Source organism: Manacus vitellinus, unplaced genomic scaffold (assembly GCF_001715985.3).
Source record: "Manacus vitellinus isolate BGI_N305 unplaced genomic scaffold, ASM171598v3 scaffold_33_pilon, whole genome shotgun sequence".
Classification (NCBI taxonomy): domain Eukaryota; kingdom Metazoa; phylum Chordata; class Aves; order Passeriformes; family Pipridae; genus Manacus; species Manacus vitellinus.
Window position 1 is genome coordinate 8,489,019 of NW_021940478.1, and position 23,103 is coordinate 8,512,121.

General features: G+C 37.8%; 1 protein-coding gene across 1 annotated transcript in view; it reads right to left on the bottom strand.

The window, feature by feature from the left end:
- Window positions 1–8,132: 8,132 nt before the first annotated feature.
- Window positions 8,133–23,103, bottom strand: part of LYRM4 (LYR motif containing 4) — an 89,651-nt gene continuing 74,680 nt past the window's right edge. The window contains 1 exon segment of the mRNA XM_029961411.1: window positions 8,133–8,510. Within this exon segment, the coding sequence (XP_029817271.1) occupies window positions 8,448–8,510 (63 nt within the window). The 3' untranslated portion in view covers window positions 8,133–8,447.

Here is a 23,103-nt window from a genome sequence, read left to right on the forward strand (position 1 = left end):
GTAGCGTGGGCTTTGCTTTTCCCCTCTTGAAGTGAATTTTTGAGGTCTTGATTTGGGCTTGACTCCACTTACCCGATTAGTCAGAGATGCACAACAGCGCTCGTGTGAAAACTTGGTGGCGTGTTCGCTACAATTTAACTTAGGATCCCAGCTTTCTCGTTCTCACATCCATTTCAAAGACATAGTACTGCAACACCAATGGTGTGGTTTTTCTTTTTTTTTATTTTCTTTTTTTTTAGTTCAATGGACTCTGTAACAATACGATTCACTGTTGTGAGCACCTGTCAAGCTCGTGAAAACTTGGTGGCGTGTTCGCTACAAGTTAACTTAGGAACCCAGCTTTCTCGTTCTCACATCCATTTCAAAGACATAGTACTGCAACACCAATGGTGTGGTTTTTCTTTTTTTTTCTTTTCTTTTTTTTTAGTTCAATGGACTCTGTAACAATACGATTCACTGTTGTGAGCACCTGTCAAGCTCGTGACAGGCTTGCGTGCCCGGCCCACCTTTCCAGGCAGTCTGTTTTGGGGCTGGATCTGGGGCTGGAGAGGGCTGCTCTGGTTTTTGTCATTCAGCACACTTTGATACTGCTCCCTGCTCCCCAGGCTTGCATGTAGATCCTGTCTGGCTAATAGCAGCCAACAGGGACTTCTGCAAAGATGTTTTTGCTTAAAATAGACTGGTGACTTCTTTCCACACAACTGACAAGTCTAAAACCGGGACGAAGGAGGAGTTTAAATATTTGCTGATGCTGCGTTTATCAGGAGAACTTTGGTAACACCTTCGAGTCATGCACTGTGAAGTACAAGATGGTGTCCGTCTCATACATGCTTCTGTATTTTCAGATTTGGGGAGCAGATGCTGATTTGGATGACCTTCTCACTGAGGAGTGACGACGCGATAACAGAGAGGGTGTCCTCAGTAACGAATGAAAACAAGTGCCTTAGTTCAGCTCTCCTTATGTTACATTTTGCACCACATTTCTCAAGTATTTATAATTTATTCAGCTTATTTTGCTACATATTTTTCTGTATTTGTATGTTGCTGGGAAAGGACTTTGTTGTGCACACAGCTGGACTTTATAGCGCTGGACACTTGAAATGGTTTTACGGTCTTCACTGTTGCACTGCAAGCCTAGAGGAGGCTGACTATTGCTGGTGTCCCAAGTCCTGAAATTAAGCAAAAAGTACCAATGCAAATGGGTTTGTAAGAATAAAAAAAGTTTTAAAAAAAGTTAAAAAGCTCACCATTACACATTTTTTTTTTTCCATATAGCAAAATGTAACAGGATACTTGGTTTTGCAACCTGGTTGTGCCCCTGCCCTAATGTGTGTGGTGCCAAGGGGATCACGCTGTTGGTGTGCCCCACTCTGACCAGGGACATTTCCTGTCTGTAAGCAATGTTTAGGGCTCTAGCTGGAAATGCGTGCTGTCCTGCCACAGCCATGAGGCAAATCGCCCTGGAAGTCTACGACAGCCACTTGTGACAGGCATCTTGTGCAGAGCTGTGATGTGAGGAAGCTTCATGAGCATGGGTGGAAAAGGAGTGGGTTTCAGTAGAGTTTTGTTCTGGCTCCTCTGCAGCTTTGACTCACTTGTTTTCTTTTGATACAGTATCTCAAAATACAGGTTAATTTTTTTAATGACAGAAAAGACATTGCCAGAATGCAGAAAACGTCCTGACATAGATGTATGTTCTTCAGTAAGACTTTGGAATATTATTTTCCTTTTTTAAAACAGAGATTTCTCAAGTCTTCATTTCCTCTGAAGATGTAAACATCTTAAAGGCCATTATGAGAACATTAGAAAAAATAGCTTGTTTATAAAATTGCCCATACTTGAAAATATTTTCAAGTCTATAGATAACCTGACTTTTGAGATAGCTGGAACAGACCCAGAGCTAGCAGGGTGTCTATTGTGGGTAAGACTTGAAGCAGAGGGGGCTTCAGACTAAAGGTCCTGCAGTTTTGCTAACGTGCGCACTGCTTCTGAAATGGAGCCTGTCCTCTCTCCTCCCTAAAAACCCTGCACATAAACCACAATGTGAGAATACAGCCAGAGACAAGGAGGTGTTTTAATTCCTTCAGAAACCATCCTGTTGTTAGACTGTACCAGTTGCTTTGACAACGCACAGAGGAAAAGCTCTGTGCAGGCAAACAGAAGGTCGTATGATTGTTTTCCAACTTACGTGTAAACTCTCGCCAAAGCCATGAAAGGTTTTAAGGGAGAATAGCAAACTACTACATCCCATACAACTTTGTTTTAAATCTACAGTGCGTTACAGGATTACAGGATGTTACATGGGATAATCTGGTATGAATTAGCCTTTCTTCAGATTGTTGAGTCAATGACACAGCGTGCTCTTAAGCTGATGTGTGGGGCTAACAGTGTCAAGTTTGATCCTTCATTTACTTTGGATTCTAGGAGCCCATTCCTTGTTCTGTGCTTTGTTTATTAATTGATTCGGAGAAGAAGGAAACAACGCCAAAAAAAGAAGGGGAGGGATCTCTCCTTAAACAGAATTTAAAGGAGTAGCCATATGCTAGTGGTTGTATCTGGGCAGAGGTGCAAAGCTGGTACCTTGAAGAATCTCAGCTAGCTGTGCTTATTGATAGAGGGCTGAAAATGTTCTCTGGTACGCTGTAAACTATGGGCAATGGGTGTGAAACATCAACATCCAGAACATGTAACATTGCTGTGTGCTCTTCAGACACGTGATTTGAAATTCGAAATGCAAGAAAGTACTTGATGAGGCTAAACAGTAAAATCTTTTGAGTGCTTCCAAAAATTGGTGCCAATCCAAAGTCCTGCGAATCGTGTTAATTAAAGCACAACATTTTTGTGCTTTGATAACAGGTAAAGTGCTTTTATTTGTTATAAGTAATTACTTTTTGTGAAAGAAAGGGGGGAACCCCTCTCAGAGGAGAATTAAGCATACTCCGTTTTAGTAGACAGTACATTTTTGTGCTTTTAAGACTTTATAGAAGCTTAGGTTTCCAAAGAAGGTTTCAGAGACAGCCTACACACAGTTGTCTGTATTTTCCTAGCTACGGTTACTGAAGGCTATGGAAATGCAAGGCTTTACCAAAGATTACACTGGGCAGCAGTGTAAAAATCCAAACCGGACCATGTGCGTACTGAAGGATTGCAAGCCCGCACCAGCAAAACACGGGGCTGCTGCTCATGGTCATAGGTTGAGATACATGGCATAATTGCAACGCTATTCTCAAAGAAATATATTCAAAATGAAGTAGTTCTAATTCTATAAAATCAGAAGGCCAGTGGAGTAAACTGTTAAGTGAAGCACTCTTCTTGTTTGGTTGCATTACTGTTAATGTATTTTATAAGGATTCGAAGCATAACTTTTGGAGGATGTGTTCATAAACATGGTCCTTCCCCTAACTTTAATAAGAAATGATAAAGATTTATTGCCCTTTTGGAAAAACTCCATCTCCAAAGATTTTCATTTTAAGCATACTTCTGTCCCCTCGCCATGAATTAAGGGCTTAGGGGAGAAATAGCTGCCAAATGGTTTTATAGGTATATATAAACCAAAAAAAATTAATATAGTTGAAACTCTAAAGGGGTAAATGTGAAGGACATCAAAGTTAAATCTTCCTTAAGCAATTTTTTTGCCATGTACAATTGCATTTAAATTCAGATTTAAATGATTCAGAAAAGGACTGTGAAGCTAAATTTACTTTGGTGTCATGAAGATCTTGCAAACTTGTGTGAAAACTACTTCTGTTTTATTTAAAGTTGGGGCTTTTAGTCAGTACTTGGAAAGTCTGGCTTCTAGTCCCATTGGCTTCCCTGGGATTTGGATCCAGCCCAAAGTACTGCAGGAAGGTAAGGGAAATGATCTAGGCTTAATTGTCTATTCTGTTCAGAGTCTTGTGTTATGGGGTTAGGATAACATGGCACTGTGATGAATGTTCATCTGTCAAGAGTTCAAAATCTGCTGTCTATGCATGGCAGTAATTAAATCACCTTAATTGTTTTTTCATGATTCTTTTTAAGAGAGGGAAAATTACTTGCCTTGGATTAGCATATTGCCAAAGACTGTTATAAATATTTATGGAGTGTACTCTTTCAATAGAAAGCCTGCACATTCTTCACAGGTCTCCATAGTTTTTTTCTCTCAACACAGAAGAGTAGTTATTTGAATGCACTACTTACCATCATTTCCCCCTCTTGCAAAGGTTCAGCAGATACTGGGTTTAACAGTAAAAAAGGTAAGCAGTTTAGAAAGAAGCATCTCTTGCAAAACGTATTTAATTTCCTCTGTAAGCTGCAGAATCCTTTTGAAGGTACATATGTTTGTGAAACAGGTTTGCGAGTTCCATATTTTTTCCTTTCACACTTGTAGAAAATACACAGTTTTGGAAGACTTATTGGCTTCTCTATCTGTTTTTTTTTTTTCCCTGCTTCCACATTAAAGGCTCGTGCACTATTTTTATTTTCTAAAATACTGACAAAAGTAGGAATGTAAACACTCAGTTACTAAGAGCTGCACACCTTACTTCTTTTTTTTTATAAAGGTCGTCAAACAAAATATTCCTAAGAGTATGAAATAATTTGCCTGTGTTACGAATGGTGGAACAAAGCGATCAGTATAGTCCTGACTTGAATAATGCCGGGGTTTCACTGTAGATCATTATGGAAAACTCAGGAAAACAGTAGGTGCCCAGCTCTTTCATGGCTCTGTTTACGCGTACGTATGGCCTGTGCTGTGTATCTGGAGAGATGCGTTTTTTATTGCATTAAAGGAAGTAAGTTGAGGGGCTGGTGCTTCTCCATAAAATTATTCCACCTGCTGATGTTAGAGGGTAAAAGTCATGCTTTTAAGACCTGGAAACTTGGTGAAGTTTTTTATACAGAAATACCATTTGAGAAGAGTGAGCAGTAAATTAAAATCCTTCTTAGGCTGTTTCAGCATCGTATGTAAAGTGTTCACATGCTTCTCTCTTGGGTTGCTCTCCTCCCGGACATCTGTACCTCTGGTATATCTGGGTATTTTGAAACCGTGCTTTCTATTTGAGTAAAATTTCTTGAGAAGCTGTAACACACAGCAGAAATGCCTATCCTTCGAACAGTTGCTAATATAAATCAAATGATTACTTTTTTTCTTTCAGAGTGCCGTTTCCAAGTTTATACTGTAAAAGTAACGACAAACTTGTGTATATGCAAACATTCAAATTTTGGCTTATACTGCTGAGGTCAATAGTTTGCTAAAATGTCAAGATCAGGAAAAGACAAACATTTTTAATATAATACAAAAGCAAACTTGTTTTGTTAAGACACTGCAGCTTTAGTAAAGATATTTATTGAGCTCCCTTCTAGTCTAAGGAAAAAATATATACTTTTTATAATAGTGGACACTGTACATAAGTCATGGGACCATTCCTTTGTGTTTTAACTATTCCTGTTGTTTACACTGCTTTGACAAAATCCAACAAAGCTTCTGACAGCGTGCCAAGAGAGATTTAATGAGTATTGCAACGTAAACGGAACTGGTGAAGCACAGAAGGTGCAGCTGTAAGAGCACAGCAACTCCGAGGCTGGACCACAGTGCCAGCTCTCCAGTTCGCTGTCTCCATCAGTGACAATGAGCACATGCCTAGCCAAGCCTAAGAACAGGGCAAGGGGACACAAACATAACACTAAAGTCATCCCAGCCTACAACAATTATTTCTGTGCTAGACTTCCTAAGCCAGATGTGGTTAGCAAATATTTTCCATCCAGTTTGTAGGATTTCAGTGATAAAGCATTTGGCAAGCTATCTTTTTATACAGAACTGGGCATGTTATGATAAAATTCTTTAAAATAGACATCAGGCAAGGAAAAAATAATATTTATAGGTATCTTCCAGTCATGTACAACTGGTATGCACATAACTAACACTAGTTGAGCATGCACTTAAATGTGTGTTACAAGGAAAGGAAACACACAGGTCTGTCCAAAACAGGGAACAATCATCTAAAATGCCACAACTGTTGGGTTTGAGTAGTAAATGCCAATACCTTTGCTAGCTTTGCACTTCTGTTAACAAGTTAGATAGCGTTATGCAGACTTTTGGACTGTAGCAGCAGAAGCGTTCTTGCGTTGCTTCTAATAAGTAATGCATAAATAGTGTATGATAAGCTGATTATTAATTTCGAATAAGAACTAATTTTTCCTTGTCTGAGAAAGTGAGCTGTCTTAACCTCTGCAGTACTGACTGGGGAAGGAGGGAAATTAGAGAGCCTGATTAATGGAGAAGTAATCTCCTTCATACTTCTGAGGGAAAGAATAAGACATTTCATATTCCCATGGCTGCATGCCTATATGAGAGCATGTACCATCTACAGCTGTATTCTTGATAAACAACTTCACTGGAAAGGTACTGGTATTTTGGAAGAACTGATTATGTATTGGAAAGGCCTCTATTTAAAACCAAATGCTTACTTTTTTGTAAACATGGTGAAAACCTAGATTATGTTATCAATGGAGTTGTACCTCTTTCTAAGTTAAGGCTACACTATTTATAAAGATGTTTATTTTGCTTCCTAGCATACATTCTCATATCTTGAAATGGTATGCAGTGCTTGTTCCAGTAATTAAGCTGTTTTAAGCAAGGATTTTGCATGTACTGTTTTAGGGACCAAATTTCTTACAGTATAAAACTGGCAGTCTTTCCAAGCCTGTGTCATCTAAGACTATAAGATGTTACTACATTTCAGTGAGCTCAGTGGAAACTTAAATAGCAATCAAACCTTTCTTCCCCTGCACTTTCACCATTAAGTGCACTTAATTATCCACTTGCAAATACGGAGATTTAAAATGCAAAATATAATGCATTTTACCTATTAGAATTAATTCAATTTGAGTAAAATGTTCATTAAAAGCAATTTACATTGCAATACTTATATATCTAATAAGAGGAGAAATGTTAATGTATTTGCCTCTTATCTGAAAGTGTGAATGGAGGCTACATTTATAGTCTTAGGTACACATAGTATTTTATTCTGTACACTGTATTGTCCATGAAATGCATCAGTATACATTTCAATCTAACTGTACAAAATTGTAAAATACACAATTTTTCCCATTCCAGTGAGGAATGGGAGTTTATTCTAAATTATACACTACAATTAGATACTTTGCTTTAATAATGTTAACACAGAACATGAAGAACACAAAAAAAAAGTAAGTTCTAAACAAAGATGAATTTTGTAAAGCAAGAAAAATAAGAGGGGGGGTTTAAAGGCCACAGTGTCATGGAACTAGTTTTGAGTTTCTGTTACTTAAAAAACCCACAACAATCTACTGAAATAGAAGGAAACTTTTTTCTGCATGCCATTAAAATAGCTTTGCAGTGCTTAATTTTTCTGCACATTTCTCATAGAAAACAAACTTAGGCACATCAATGACTTGAGCAGAACCTGATCAGAAATTTTGCTTGCTTTTGTTTTAATGTACGGTCTTAAAAGTGTTGGGTATTCTACAGATTTAATAATAAACGATAAAATGCGATACTGAGCGTTCTACTGAGTACTTTTGCTAGGCAAAGCTTGTTGTCAATTCATGACTTACAGCACTTGAGTTACTGTTATAGTTGGGTTATTTTCCTTCTGCAAAATTCAGGAGCTTTGAGAAAAAGGGAACCTCAGATTAAGTGATGTGGTGCTTTCTGCTAATAGCTGCACCTCAACAAGTTAAAGGACTCTGTGGTGAAAATACATTTTAAAGCTCCCAAGCCTCAGTAATGCAAGTCTTACATTCTGCTAGTATGATCTGTTAACTGTTAAAATTAGGACAAGACTATTATTAATTCTTGGAAACTAAAGAAAGAACTAGTGAAATTTTTATGGCACCTCCTGAAATGTCAAGGGATCCTCTTCAAAGAAACCACAGAATTCAGCCTGTGATATTTGTAACTATCAAGGTCCAGGAGACAAAAATTCTGTTCATCTCTGGTTTTAATATTTAAAATAAAATATGTACTTAGTAATTTAATTCAGATGCTATATACTTTGAAATGCAACAAGATCAATAAGAACTTAGTAACTAGGTGAGGGATTTTGAATCTCGAGGGGTTTTAAATCTAACACATTTTTCATGGTCATTGAGAGACGAGGTCAGCAGCAGAATAACGTATCTGGTTACAGGTAGTTTAATGAAGTTTTATTGTCAAAGTAGGGCAGGAACTATTCCATCACATGGAACATACAAGCAAACACATTTCAAGACTATCTTACATGCTATTTTAAATCACAGTCATATATCTTAGAACGTGTGAACCACTAGAAAATAGTACTTTGGTTGCCAAAAACTGAGTCTCTCAGGCATTTCTTCTGCCGAACAGAAAAGCTCAGATGTGTGCAGTGAATTTATGCTTCTGTATGTGGCACTGTAGGATGCTGAAGATGGTCCAGTGTTGCTTCAGGATCAGAGGCTTCTCATAGCTATGTGTTTCCTGGACTCTCAATAACCAATTTCTGCGTGGAGTACAGTTGGCCAATAGTAACCTGAAATCAAACCAAAATATCAGAAAGCCGAAACTGGAAAGTAACCAGGTTATAATTTAGGCTTCACAAGAGAGATTAAAAACCCCCCTAGGAACTGAGTAGCCCATAGATTAAGCTTTTTCATAATTACATTTTAATTTCTACTAACATTTCTTTTTGTAAATAATACAGTTGTCTAGACCTTGAGAAAAATAACCTATACATAAAATACCTGCATATATAAAATCTTGAACTAATGACATTGAGGAATACTGTTCAAAGTCTTATATTAAAAAATAACATTAGAAGTTATTACAGAGGAAAAGCAAGCAGGTTCTGTGTTTAGAAAAATGAAAAGAAGAATATAACGAAAAATCAAAATATGGATATAGTCAGCAGATATTTTTTATGTTTTTTGGGTGGAGAGCCTAGATATAAATTGTGTGGCGTGGTATTATTTTTCAGTTCCTTTGGAACCCTAATTTAATTTGCCTTAGAAATGATGAAAACAGTTAAACAGTTGTTAGTTCAGCAGTAGCATTTTACACACACTGGAACTACCTCTTGTTCATGAGATGGTATTCAGACCTTCTGTATTTGTGCTTTCTAGTGCAACAAGGAAATGAAAAATGACAAAAATGCAGCTTTGATTCCTCTTGTTCTTTAGTACTTTCGAGTCTGCCTCATAACATTAGTAAATTGTAGTCGGGTGTGCAGTTAGCAGTTGTCACAGACAGCTCTTTGCTTAGCAGCTGAGATGTGGAAGGAAGATGTTTCATGCATGTAGGGTAATGAAAGCAGGAGAAGGCAACATTTATTTTTAAAAATATGAATTCTGGAGTCTAATTTTTAATATCTATTATGCCCTTTCTTGCCCCTGCTTTCTCCCTAAGGCCTGGGTACACAGTAGCTCTGTGTCCTTTTCACAAAAAATTCATATATTTAATTATGGGGTTAGGACAAAAAAAGCTAGATGCTTAATTACACTAAGCACAACATATTTAGTAGAATTTAATACTGTTCAAATTAAGTCTGACAGCAAGTCAGGCTCTCAAAGTAGTAAAAAATTAGGGAAGGAATTTTTTTGGCAGTTTCCATTTACCATTTTTGTGGGGAAAAAAATCCTGGCTACTCTTAAATAGAAATTTCTCATCTATGCCCACACTCATATAGAATGTGAATAATATTGCCTTTTAGGAAATGAACTATTTCATCTTGATACACAGCCTTGTCTGAAACTTGTAACACATTGATTTTAGTCTTGAAATATTTATTACAAGGGAGCATTTATGAGCTGCTCCAAAGGAACAGAAGTTTTCCTTGCCAAAAAATATTCCCCTCTTTTGGCACTCTAAGTTACTAACAGCATATGAACAACTCTGATTATTTTTGAAATTACTTATGAAGTATGTTGCATATGGAATATTTAAAACAAAGGCCATACACAACTGTGGCATGTGTTACCAACACAAATTTTAAGCTGTCAACAAGTGTTACTTGTCAAAGAGAACTCACTGCTCTGGGTTATGTGTCACGCTATACACTTTAGTTGCTGCCTTACCACAAACCATGCTGTAGTACTTAATTTTTGTATACTGTGTTTTGGAGCCCAAAGAATCTTTAATCCTTTCCCACACAGTAGAGCAAATTTAATGGGAGGCTCAGAGGGATTACAAAAATGCTGAAACCTGAATTGCATTTTTTTTTCTCCCCCAACTGGGGAGATAGATGAGACTGAGTACGTGACTTCTCAGTCAATCATATTCAGCTGGGGCAGACGGCTTTGTAGAAGAAAGGTACGAGCTGCTGTTTGCTGACCCTGTGCCAACAGGTGACATTATCTACTGCTGCACCTCTTGACTCAAACGCAATAAAAACACAGATTTATGTGTGAGCTGCTTCCTTAGTAAACCACAGGCGTGCAGGCATTTCAGAGAGTGCAGAGCCACCAGTGCTGTGCTGTCAGCCTTTGCTGGGCTGCTGCAGCTTGCCTGCTCTGGTGCCTCCCTTCCAGAAGCTATGCCATGGCATTTTAAGCTGAACTTTGAAACGTAAGGATTTTTTTTTAAGCCATTAGCCTTGAATTTCTAACGTTATGATCAAGCCTTTCCCATGTGGTTTAGACAAAACAAACAGACCTTCCATTTATAGCTGCTGAAAAATTCGCATCTATAAACATCCACTGCCTCAGCAGAAGGACTGCACCGGTATCTACACAGACACTCATTAACCCTCAAAACCAAAACAGCCTTCTTACAGTGTCCTCACAGACGCCAAGTCTAAAGAAAGCTCTTCAGCAGCAAACGTCCATGTGGATCATTCTCCCAGATTAGAGACTGAAGTGGCTACCTATTGTGTTCTTTTCTCATCATGCATGTTTGTAGCTTGTACACCACATGGCATTTACTCTTCTGGTAGGTGGCTGGAAGCCAGTGCATAGGTCAGTGTCAGGGTATTTTCATTAATCACAGGAAGCTCTTGGGGAAAAAGGTTCTACCATTTGTTCAGCAACCTTGTTACCCAAAATTTTGTTTACCCCTTTTAAGTAACACATCGCAATTGTATTCTGCAGGAAAGAATGTGCAATAAAGAACCACTTTGCCATCAGGAGAAGACAATAAATAGAAATATAAAAGTTGCTTTTCAGCTCTTTCCAAGTTATATGATGTTTAAATTTGCCTGCAAAACTATGGGCTTTTTAATCTTACAAGTCAAAACCTGACAATTTGTCCTTATTCAAAGATTTAGTACAAGTCTACATGGTATCAGCTGTTTCTTGTGAACTGAAAAACTTATTATTGCCTTCTGCCTGAATCCGGGATAAGGCTTAGGGCTTCAGAATGGGATTTATCAGCAAATGTGATACTACAAATGATGAAAAAGAAATGACTGAATAGTTACTGACCCATCCTGTAACCAACCATTCCCTGGTTATTAGGTGTTTGTGTGTTCATATGGAAAGAGTGCTTTTACTTTGTTGTGGGAAAGCAGCAATCACAGGAATAAGTCACTTCATGGAATCTTTCTTTGCTATTGGGGAAAAAAGCAAGTAGGAGAGGATTTCTCCGAGATAACAAAGTATCAGTGGAGTAGATCTTGCAGACCTATTGGTACTACTTGCAAAATATTACTGGAAGATCTTCTTCAACTTTTGAAGGTATGTGGCATGTTTTGGGTTTTTTATCCATACAGACATTTTACTTTGCAGCTCTGAGCTGAGGTAGAAGTGACTGCTTCTATTTTTGCCGGGCAAAAAGTAAGTTGAACAGGTTTTAAAAAAATTATTCTAATTTGCCTCACTCATTTTAGAGTGCATAGTTCTGCTCTGAAAAGTATGATGGCATCTTTCCTTGACAGCTCTGTATAAATTCCAAATGGATGTCTACTTCAATAATCACCACATTTCTCCCTCCTTAGTTGTGTTGGCTCTTCAGTATAAAGGTGTCCAGGCATCTCTTTTCCCCTGTACTTTACAGAATTGTAATTACATGGTGTATAGCCTGCGATCTCTAACAAATCCTGCTGAGCCCTGATGAAGATACTTTTTCTCATTGCCACTGAACACTCATCCTTATCTTCCTGCCAAACCTGACAGTCTCTGAACTACTAGCTACCTGCTTGGGTGAGGACTCACTGACAAATTTCAGTGTGAATGCCCTAAAATTACTCAGGTAAGTAGCCAGGCAGCAGACCTGAGGAAAGGCAATGCCCCAAAGGCAAAGTACAGCCCAAGTGTACACCCACGTGGGTGGAGCAGAATAAGAATGTCCACAGCTTCAGCAAACAAATGCAAAGTCAAAATTCCAAGAAATCTGGCTTGTAATAGCTCTTAGCAGGATAGACATGTGAGAAGGAAAGACAACAGTATAGGTCTCAGCCTCTGAAGGAATCTTAGCACGTTTTGCACAGGGGGTGACATATATTGATTGAGTCTCTAGCACACAGAAACATCATCTTTCTAACTGCAATCAGGGTATGTTCTTATGTAAATCAATGCAGTATGGCTACAGACCCTTGTAACAGTACTTTTACCATCGCTTTCTAAGCTATGTTGATATAACAGTTGTACAGAAGAGTTTCCCTCCTCTGTCCCATTTGTAACGCAAGTAACAAAATTAGCAAACTGTCTTTGTTTATTTAATAACTTTCCCCTCATTAAAATATAGTTGCTGATGTAATCTCTAGGGAACAGTTTTCTGCCCTCAAAAGCAAACCAAGCCCTGTTTTTTTTTCATGCTACTGTTTATTTTTTGATGGCAGACAAAAGTAGGAGCAGGCTAACAGGAGAGGGTGCAACACTCTCACCCTATGTGGAATCAACTTAGCGGTAAAGACAAGGCCTAAATACAAAAAAGTGCCACCACAGCATAACAGTGTGAAAACACTAATACAACAATTCCTTTAGCTCTCAATTATTTAAAAATTGATCTCATGAGAGGGTCATCACTGGAGAAGTAACAATGCTTTCCTCTTTTTCTTAAAGAAATAAAACTGATGCACTAGAGATAGTTTTACATATTAAACATGTTTACGTATCTAATATATATGTATATAGATTGTTATATGCACAAGCATAAATATATAAAAATGTATTAAAAAACCACAATCTCTAGAAGGTAAACATAGCCATCCCCTCTCTTTTGTTACAAATGTGCAGGCAAGAAATGGTTACCTTATAGCAGCCAGGGATCACATATTTTCATAGTTCTTTATTATGGAGAAAAAGGAAAAAGTCCTGTTCATTAATATATTTGTACCACACACACACACAAATACACTAAATCAGATTGTTTTTTCCTGTTGCACCTGAAAAGTTGACAGGTGTATCTCAGAGGCACACTGCTGAATCTTAACTAGGAAGAAAACTCCCCGATGACACCACAGTCATATCACATATACTGCTGCCAATCTGGGCCTCTAACACTATATGAAGAAGTTGCCCATTCACATTTTCTTGCACTATGACTATAAAATGCATCTTAAGTGAATGCTGACAAGAACAGAAATGTAGAAGAATAATGATTACTTTTAAGAGCTGGCAACAGTGTTATAAGTTGTTTACCTACTATGTTTTGTGTTGGATGAGGCAAACCAATTTGCAATCCTATTGCAAACATAAGTGCGGTGGTTATTGTTTTTAAGAAGGATTATCTTTTTTTCCTCATGCGCAAAACCGGATATGCTATAACACAGCACACTTCATCATAAATATTTTTCATATTAACTGAGGTCAGATTAATGCTTTTTTTCTTTCTTTGTTTTTAATCAATACGGACAGCGTTTTTTGCAGTGATCTTATATTGCAATAGTAAACACACCAGTGTGGTACATAGTTATTAAAAAACTCAAACAGAACCAAAAACTTAACAATAACTTCAGTTTTTTGCCAAATCTTTGTGTTGGTATTAAATGCTGCAGCAGCAGCCTTATTTCTCTTTACTCAGGAGAGAATGTTGAAAAACTGCATTTGGCTTCTTAAACACATAGGTTATTCCAGTTCTTCAGAGCTAGAATCAATGTGGAAAAAACTGATTTTGGAGATATTTCCCCTATTTTAATTGATTCCATTTATTTACACAGAATGGGAAAGGAAGTGAAGGAAAGCACAGAGCTGAGAAATTAGAACTATTGTGTATTTTACTTCTGCCTATGTTTTGCAAATGCTGGCTTTTTTATTTCATTGTGGTATAACATCTTCTACAACCACTGCTACATGAAGCTTTTGAAAAGGCAGGAAAAATTAATTTGTAGCTACCATTTTTCTGGCTTTCACTAGGTAGTGAAGTAAAGTAAACCAGCTAATAGGCAAGAATTTATCTGAAGGTTATTTCTCTTAATAATGATAAATGATGTAATTTTGTTAAAACCATATGCACTTTATCTCAGTACACCTGCTATCAGAAGCAGGATGACACATTTATTTAGCACTCTTATTAATTTATTCCATGGGCCTCCTTGAAGAGATACTCTTCAGTGAAAAGAGCAGAGAATCATATCTATTCCAAAAACTATTAACACATAAAATACTGTAAGCATATATATTCATGTGTATTCATATATGGTGATCTAAAATAGCAAGGGAATCTTCTTTTTAAATGCTTATTATTTCTCAGTTAAGAGAATCCATTTTTTTTTTAAATTACACAAATGTGCTACTGTCCTGACAACACAGGCATGACAGATGTGGCCTCTGCTATGAATAGCTACATACTTGATATACCTTGAAATAACAAGTAAGGGTCCTCAATAGGGAAAGGAAAACATTGGGAATCTTTCAAGTCCCTTCCAATCTGGGTTGTTCTATGATTCTATGAAAGCCAAGTGGACCAGATCATGTGGTCCTTCAGTAAAGTCACGCTGTTTCACTTCTGTCATTTCCTGCAATCCACTCAGCCTACAGATAAAAAGGAGCGTGACAAGGAAAATGCCACCTTAAAAGCACACAGGGCCCAACAGCAGATGGCATGGGCTGCAGCCTGCTGCATAGGGGAAGAATCATTCCTCTGCTGCTGCAAAGGTCACCTTACAAAGATGTCAGACAGCGGGTCACAGGAAAGTAAGCAGTGACTGATTTTGGGCTTAAACAGCCAGGTGAAGGTTTGATACAATACACACCCAAGGAAGAAGCAGATCTGCAGATGTAATACTCTGACTGGGTGTGATCTTTGCATACTTTCACCATCCTGGCAATCTCCAGGCTCCCACCTCTCCTATCTCCCTACTTGTTACCTGCTAATATTTCAGCATCTTGCCTTTTCTCTCTCATTTGCATAGAAAGCCTCTGCCTTCACAGAGCAGCTCAAACTCTTCAGAAAGCCAAACAGGGAAGAAGCAGGTCTTCTAAAGAGTCAGTCCCATCTGGGTAAAGGGGGAAAACAATATAGGCTGATCTCTTCTCAACATAGCATGCAGAAGAGAAAAATCACTCAGTTAAGATTCTGAGTGTGACAAGGAAAGGAATATAAAACATTAGTACTTGAAAATACAGAGACAAAGAACTGGATAACATTGTGCTGAGTGTGGTATAACAGGTACTCTAGTAATGCTGAGACATTTGGTATGTAAATGCCCAAACCATTCACAGAGGACCCTATGTTTTGTAGCAACTACATAAGCAGAATTCATCAATGCCAGTGCGAGTGCCTGCCTTACTTTTGTCAGTAGTATAATACAACAGCCACTGTCACAAAACACACATTCTGCACTATGTCCACGAAAATACTGTAATGTTTGTGTATTGCAGATACATTAACTCCACAATACATACAAAAACTAAACTGTCATTATAAAAGGAAAATTTCACTCTTCAGTGTCTTCTTGGATCACTAATTATAAGAGAATTTTGCAATGAAACACTGAAGAAAATTAAGTCATTATAAACAGGTATAAGCAGATAATAAATATACTTACTGAGTAGTGTGATCAAGCAATTCTTTAGCACTAACAGGCTTTCATACCGTGAACTACTACTGCAGAACTGAGCGGCCACAACATTATAACAAACATCATAATTTAAAGACCACCTTTTACAACCTTTGTATGAAGTCAGAAGCCAGAAATGTAATGTACTGAAAGAATCAACTTTAGCCTTATTTTTCATGTAAACTGGGGAACTTGGCTTCTGGGAAGAGCTGCAAAACAGTTACAAAAAGCTGTTATGGCATGTTTGTAGGTTAATATCTTTCAGAAAATTACTTATCCACCTGTGCCCCCCTGCCTTTTTTTTTAATACAGCACATCACCTTCTACATTTATCCTCCCTCCCAGTTCCAGAAAATTTCTGTGAAATTTCTGATTTTGTCCCAAACCACTGGAACTTAGAGAAAGTTCCAGAGATAGTGAATACTACATGGACTTCCCATGTTTTTAACTGAGATTTCCCTGTCTAACTGATGATTGTCTAAAGCCTTGAAAAGCTTGCATGCTTTATCTTCACCCTATTTTTAAGTGAACAGTACATAAAGTAAGTGCAAGACCTCAAAGTACATGCATTGGGAAAGGCCGAACTTCAGGAGCTAAGACATCTTGGGACAGCAGCTACCAAGATACTAAGGACTGAAAAGCAACACTGGCTGGATGCAGTTCTGGGAAGACACATCTGAGTGTCTATATAGAAGAAACATGCCAGAGAATATGTCAGAGCTCACATAAAAGTAGTCCAGGAGTGTGCAAGCCCAGAGTGGTGAGAACAGCTAAAGCCGATGATTCTTCAGTGAAGAAAACACCGCAGTGTTTTCTGCACAGGGCAATGCAGATGGCTCTAGAAAATGCTTTTGGTTTGGTCACCTGCTGCCTTTGAAGCCAGTAGCTGTTCTGATCCCAGTAGCTATTCTGATCCCAGCTGGGCTTGCGCTCACCTCCATTCAAAGTTCATACCTGTAGTACCTTACATAGCACAGAGTCACCCACGCGCATTTGCTACACTTTCACTTTGATTTTTAAGAGCAAGAAGCTTTCACAGCACCTGCAATACCAAAGCATGTGACTGCACGAACACCTGCAATAATAACTCCATGAGACAAATGGATAATGAGTACACAACATGTATTATGCTTGAGGACTCTCCAGTGGGAGCTGAGATACTGCTCCATGCAGCATCCTGCCCAATATTTTATAGTAAGTATATATAAGTAGCAGAAGAACAGAGAGGTACTTCATCAATGCCAGTGTGAGTTCCTGCCTTACTTTCAGGGCTTAGATCTTAGATTACTCTCTTAAACAAAATAATTAACTGTAATTAGTAGGAAAACTGCATCAATTAAGGCAGGTTGGCACAATCACTTACTATAGAAAGATGCATCAAATACTCTTCCTTTCAAGTAGAACACATATGTGTACATCTGGTAAGGCAATACAGTATTTAAATAAATAAACTTGGATTTGTTTTTTTTATTTATACTGATTTTATCCAAATCACCAAACATAAAGGGAAAAAGTTCAGGTGACTCAGAACTGTAATACTGTTTAACCTAGCAATTTAAAATTTTCTGTTTTGTTAATGTCCTTTGAGCCACAAGGATGTTTTTAAAAAAATGCCTCTTTATCTGCTACTGAAGCTATATTTTGGGAAGTGAAAGACATAGCGAGCTGCTGAATTTTGGATTCGAATGGATGTTAGCTATAGTTTAATTATTTGGTGGTGATATGCCTGCTTCAAGACTCCAAACTCTTCCTATCAAAATTCCTAGTGCTGGTTACAGGACGGCACCAGGCACATTGCATTTTGTAAAACTGGTAGGTGCCTTACCTTATTACTGTTTTAAAATAACAAGGCCTTTTGTGTTTTGGGAGAAAAAAGTCAAGTCTGTAACTTACACGATTTTCCAAGACATAAGAGACAGACAAACTTAATTTTTCCTTGTCTTCCAAGAAGACTATAACCAAGGATTAGACTTAATTTTATATGAGGAACAATTTACTTTAAGGTTCCAATATGTCTCTTTCTTTGCACTGATGTTGCCTTTCACACACCTCAGATGTGATTACAGGCTGAGCGTTTCTCTGTGCCCATTCAAGTTACAAAATTAAATTTCAAAGACAGAAATAACAAACTGAATTTATCTTTAGAAAATGTAGCTGTATTTACAAAGATAAATTTTGTTTTGGATGTTTTTGATTCAATCTGCATCTTCATGCAGAAAGGAGCACGCCATCTAGGTAAATATTTAAACATTGAGTCCCTACTGCAGTGTTGAGATCTCTAAGTGTAGCAGGACAGCAATAATATTTCATACGTCTGCATTAAAAAGACTTCCTTTTTCTTGGCAAAATTCTTACAGATTACTAAACTACACTCTGTTCCTGACAAAATCTCCTTGTTTATCTTACTTTCTCTGACGGATGATACCCAAGGATTTCTTTTTTCTTGCTCAGCCATCATTCTTGGTTTAGTATCTCCCAAGCTTCAAACAGCATTTTTCTTTTTCCCCTCTCTTTTGGAAGAGTTCCACGGAAAGATGTACAAAAAAGAGCATTGCCTGGACTGTCTACATTCTTAAAAAACCTCAGTAGGGAGCTGATGAGAAGAAAGGACGTTGATGTTTTAGGACTGAAGATGGATTTGTCGAATTTCAGTCAAAGTTTGTGACTGTGAGTTGTCATTTGCCATCCACTGTACCATGGACACCCTGAGATCACTTCTCTGGTTCAGCTCAGTTTCCAAACCAACCCACCAGTCAAAAAACATGACTTTGATCTACTTTATTAAGCAAACCTTGTGGAGCTGCAACTGCAAACACAGTGAACCATTCTGTCCCTCTTGAAGATACTCCAGGTGACAGCAGGTAGACTTCTGTCTTCCTACAGCCTCTCCCCTGGGGCAGGAATTGCTACCCCTGCCTCTCAGCACCTCACCAAGCCGAATCCAAGCCTTTGTGCTCAAACCTGCCCAAGTTTAGGCCAGTGTCCTGCCATTAAACTGCACTTGAGCCGGGCAGCTCACACTCACTCAGTTCCATACACAAATGAGTTAACTTCCTAGTGCTCTTCAGCCCAGCCTTTTTAACAAACACTAAGAAGAATTAACGAGGGAGAAAATAATTATTTGCAAACCCTCCAGCTTTTGAGCAGGAGATATCTGTGTTTGTATGGATATAGGGTATAGCTTACATTAACTTGTTTAATTGGACTAAACTAAAGCAGCATTTTTTTCTTTTTTTTTGGCAAAGATAAATTACTGGGTTTAGCACAGCTGGTAAGAGCTAATTCTGTACAAAGAGTTCTTTCCAGTAGTGTGGGTGGCAAAACACTTTCAGCAACTGGCTTAATTAGTTCTTCGCTTTTTGCAATAGAACAGGACAGTTCACAGAAGGAAAAAGAAAAAAGAGATATTTTAACAAAAGATGTTTTATGAAATAATCCTGTTTGCTCTTCCCGTTTTGCCAGTCCTCCCTTATTTAATGCTACACTAAATGGAGGCTTGCCCTAGTATTTTGCAGAGCAGGTAACAATTAGAAGTGGGAGGGCAGCACTTATACCAAATACAGGCAGGAAGCAATGTCTGTTCCTCCACACAGGATGGAGCAGAGCATTCCTCAAGAAAAACACCCTGGCCAGAACCAAGCAACACAGTGATGGATGCACCTCTAAGGGCTTTCCCCTTAGCAGAGCTACCATAAGGCTTGTGGGTGGCTTTTTTAGCAAGGACTGGGAAGCCCGAGCTGCTAACAAGTTCTGGTCCCCTGTGCAACCTCCCTGACACGGATCATTTATATGACAACAGGCAACACGGGTGCCAAGTACAGTCATTTCAGCTTCACTGCTCCCAGCGTACAGCCCACCAACTGCAGTGTAATCACCCACTGCCTCGAACAAGCACGAACTTTAACACAGACACCTTCCTTTCCATATGAGCTGGTCAAAAGCACTCGGACTCTTCCACTAGCACGCACATGGATGTGCTGCTGTCAGCAAGTTACAGCTCCTACCAGATAAAAACTGGGCTTGGCAAGATCCACTTGACCTTCTGAATGTCAGTGAGATAAAGGGCAAAAGGCCAGGGAGGGCACAGATGCTTTAATTTACCTTCATTATAGGCCATCTATGAAACTGCTGGAAATTTTTTTCTACCTCTGTTGTTTTGAATAATGACTCTGAAGCTGTACTTCAGCAAGTTAAAAATCTATTAAAAAAACAATCCAAAGTGCTACAAGCCATTACCAGTGTTTGTTTTTATCCTAATTAGACTGAAGAAAGGCAGGATTATGAAAAAATTTTGTTAGGAAAACTTGAACAAGAAGGGGAAAAATAAATTAAAAGCAATAAATAAAGAATATTTTACAAAGATAGACAAAATGACCAATTAATGAGGAGACTCTCTAGATACCTTCAAGAAAAAGCCATCAATGAAACTGCAATTAACAGTGTTAATCTGTATCTATAATTCCTGTTTTTTTTTTTTTAAATTTTATTTTTTATTTTATTTTTTATTATTTTGGTATTTGTCCATTTGTTTCTGTTGGCAGCAAATAGAAGACAGAGGGGCTTCTCCTATAGATAATATTAGTCAGATTGATTTAAAACAAGAACCAATAAAACTTCTTCTAACTGCGCACTGCTCATTTACAGTCTGAACAGTCTAATATTGAGAATAATATTTTCTAATACATGCCTCTCCATAACAGTTGTTAGAAAGTCCATGGAATTTTTGGTTATTGGAATGTTGTTGATGAATCTTGAAAAGACTGTTTAAACACACATTCCACGTGGTGGGGGGGGAAGGAGGCAATTATGGGGAATAAATTGAATCTAGGAATTTGACAGTGAAGAATCCTGTCAGAAATAATTTCTAATACAATGCTTTCCTGTTTCTGTGGTTTGACAGCTTACACATTTTTTCATTTTCTTTCCATTTATCTGTATAAAAACATCAGACCCAAAAGGGAAACTGACTGACACTAAACAGAAGACATTGAAGCTACTTGCACACAAGCTACTATGAGGGACATAAATGGAAAACAGAGACTGATCCTTTATCTTTCAGTGTTAATCATCTCAGAGTTACTTTTAAGAAAAGGAGAGCAAGACTAACTGACAAGAGATTCAAAATGATTATTTAATGTATATAATGTATTATGTCCTTTAACACACATATGCACTCAAAAACTATTTTGCTCATTCTATGCCAACTTGTTTATTTTTCTATTCAAAAATGCTGTATAAACCTTACATATAAGCCTGTGTACAAAAGAAAACCCCCTCTGGGAAAAAAACACAGAAAAGTGAGCCAGTAGATGGCATTGTGGCACTTCAAAAGATATTCCAGAAAATTCCACTTAAAAAACATGCAAGCCTAACTATTGTGTTTAACCACTTACTGCTTAACCAATGCAATATTTTACTCCTGCTCAATGCTACAAATGCAGAACTGAATAAACAAAACCACGTGATGTAACTCCACTGTCATATTAGCCCTGACACAAATCTTGTCTGCTCTGATTCCCAAATCCAATTAGCTCTATATGCTAGATTTACAAATCTCAGTCTTAAAAGATGGTCCTTATTTGATGACTAATGTGCCACGAGCCATGGCCATCAAGTGTATACCAGAAAAGATGTGATTAGTTGAAAACTATTTACTAAAAAGCAATCATATACAAGATCTTACAACCAATGCAGATGATATTATTCCCTGCCATACAGAAACTACTGTGGAATAGACATCCCTTAAAAATGAAATATTCCCACTTTCTTTCAGTTAAACTGCTGATATGCCCTCACAGCTAGAGACGAAAAGACTGTAGCAACCCACCAGTTTCTTGTGTAACACAGCAGTTCTCTGTAGTGCTAAAACCACACAAACTCAGAACCATACTTTATTTTGATCATCTCTGAGGAGGGGTTTGGAGCAGAGACTTCTGGAGGCCTCTTCCAGTCCCAGGTATTCTATGAGGCTTATATATCAATACTCCTCATGACATTAATCTTTTAGAAAAGGTCTAGTTTCACTATGGTATTCAATTGGTAAGGAATTTCTAAAAATCCTTCTATCGTAAAAAAACCTTTCAGTATAGTGTAATTGAGTCTGCCTACCTTAAGAATCTTCATTAACTTCAATAGTGTTCTGTATGTGTCCAGTTGCATATATTCCTATTTTTTCTATGTAATTTCTTCTAAAGCAAACTTAAACAGTCTAGTTTTCCTATGGAAAATTTCATCTTCAGGTCTCAATTAGAGGATAGCCTAATACTCGGATTAAGAAACAAAGAAGCAACTTAAACTTCATCCACAAACTAATAGACCAAATATTTTTTCAAATTTAATATCTACAAAAACATCATACTCACTTGAATAAAGCTGGGCTTTGTATGTTGAATTTCCCTTCTTTTAATTATAAATAGCTTTTAAAAACACAAAAGAATACAAGAAATATCTTTCTTCCATCCCCTATGAAGTTTCAGCATTACTGTGAATGTTGAAATATTAAAAATGGATGCCTCCTTTGTCAAATAGAGGCGATCAGGTTGGACAGAAGCAGTCAGGAGAATAGGGAAAACAGTTCCTTCCTCTTATCATAACTTTTTTTAAAGTGATCCCATCTGTAGAGGTAGATGACAAGCATCACAAACCCCAAAGCATTTCAAGAGAATAGAATGGTGTAGGGGAGAACATAATCTGAATCAATCTGATTAGTTTAATGATTCATCCCTTCCGGTATGTTGTCCCCACCATGGGTCATGAGCAGTTCCTCAGGGAAAGGGAGCATGGATATGACACACATGCATACATCCTTCTGCTGAAATGCCTCCTCTGCTTCCAGTGACCACCACTTTTTGGCAACTTCAGGGCCATGTGACTACAGCCATAACACCATTTTAACAGACTTGATTAATTTGTCTGATCCTTGTTTGAGCTCATCTACCTGCTGGCCTTCCCCAGTGTGCTGTGCCAATGAGTTCGACCATATAAAGGTGCACTTTGTATTTCTTTTGAACTCTCAAGCTTGGTGGCTGATCATTTTGCTTAGACCTTGTAAAACATTAAAACCAGTCCCAAAAATATGTCACTGTTTTTATTCTCCTCAGAAACACTTTTTTTTTTTTGTGAGAGCTTTCGAGTGTTATCTTCCACATGGAAAGATTAATTCCTTTGTGTACAAATATCCAGATATCAGGAA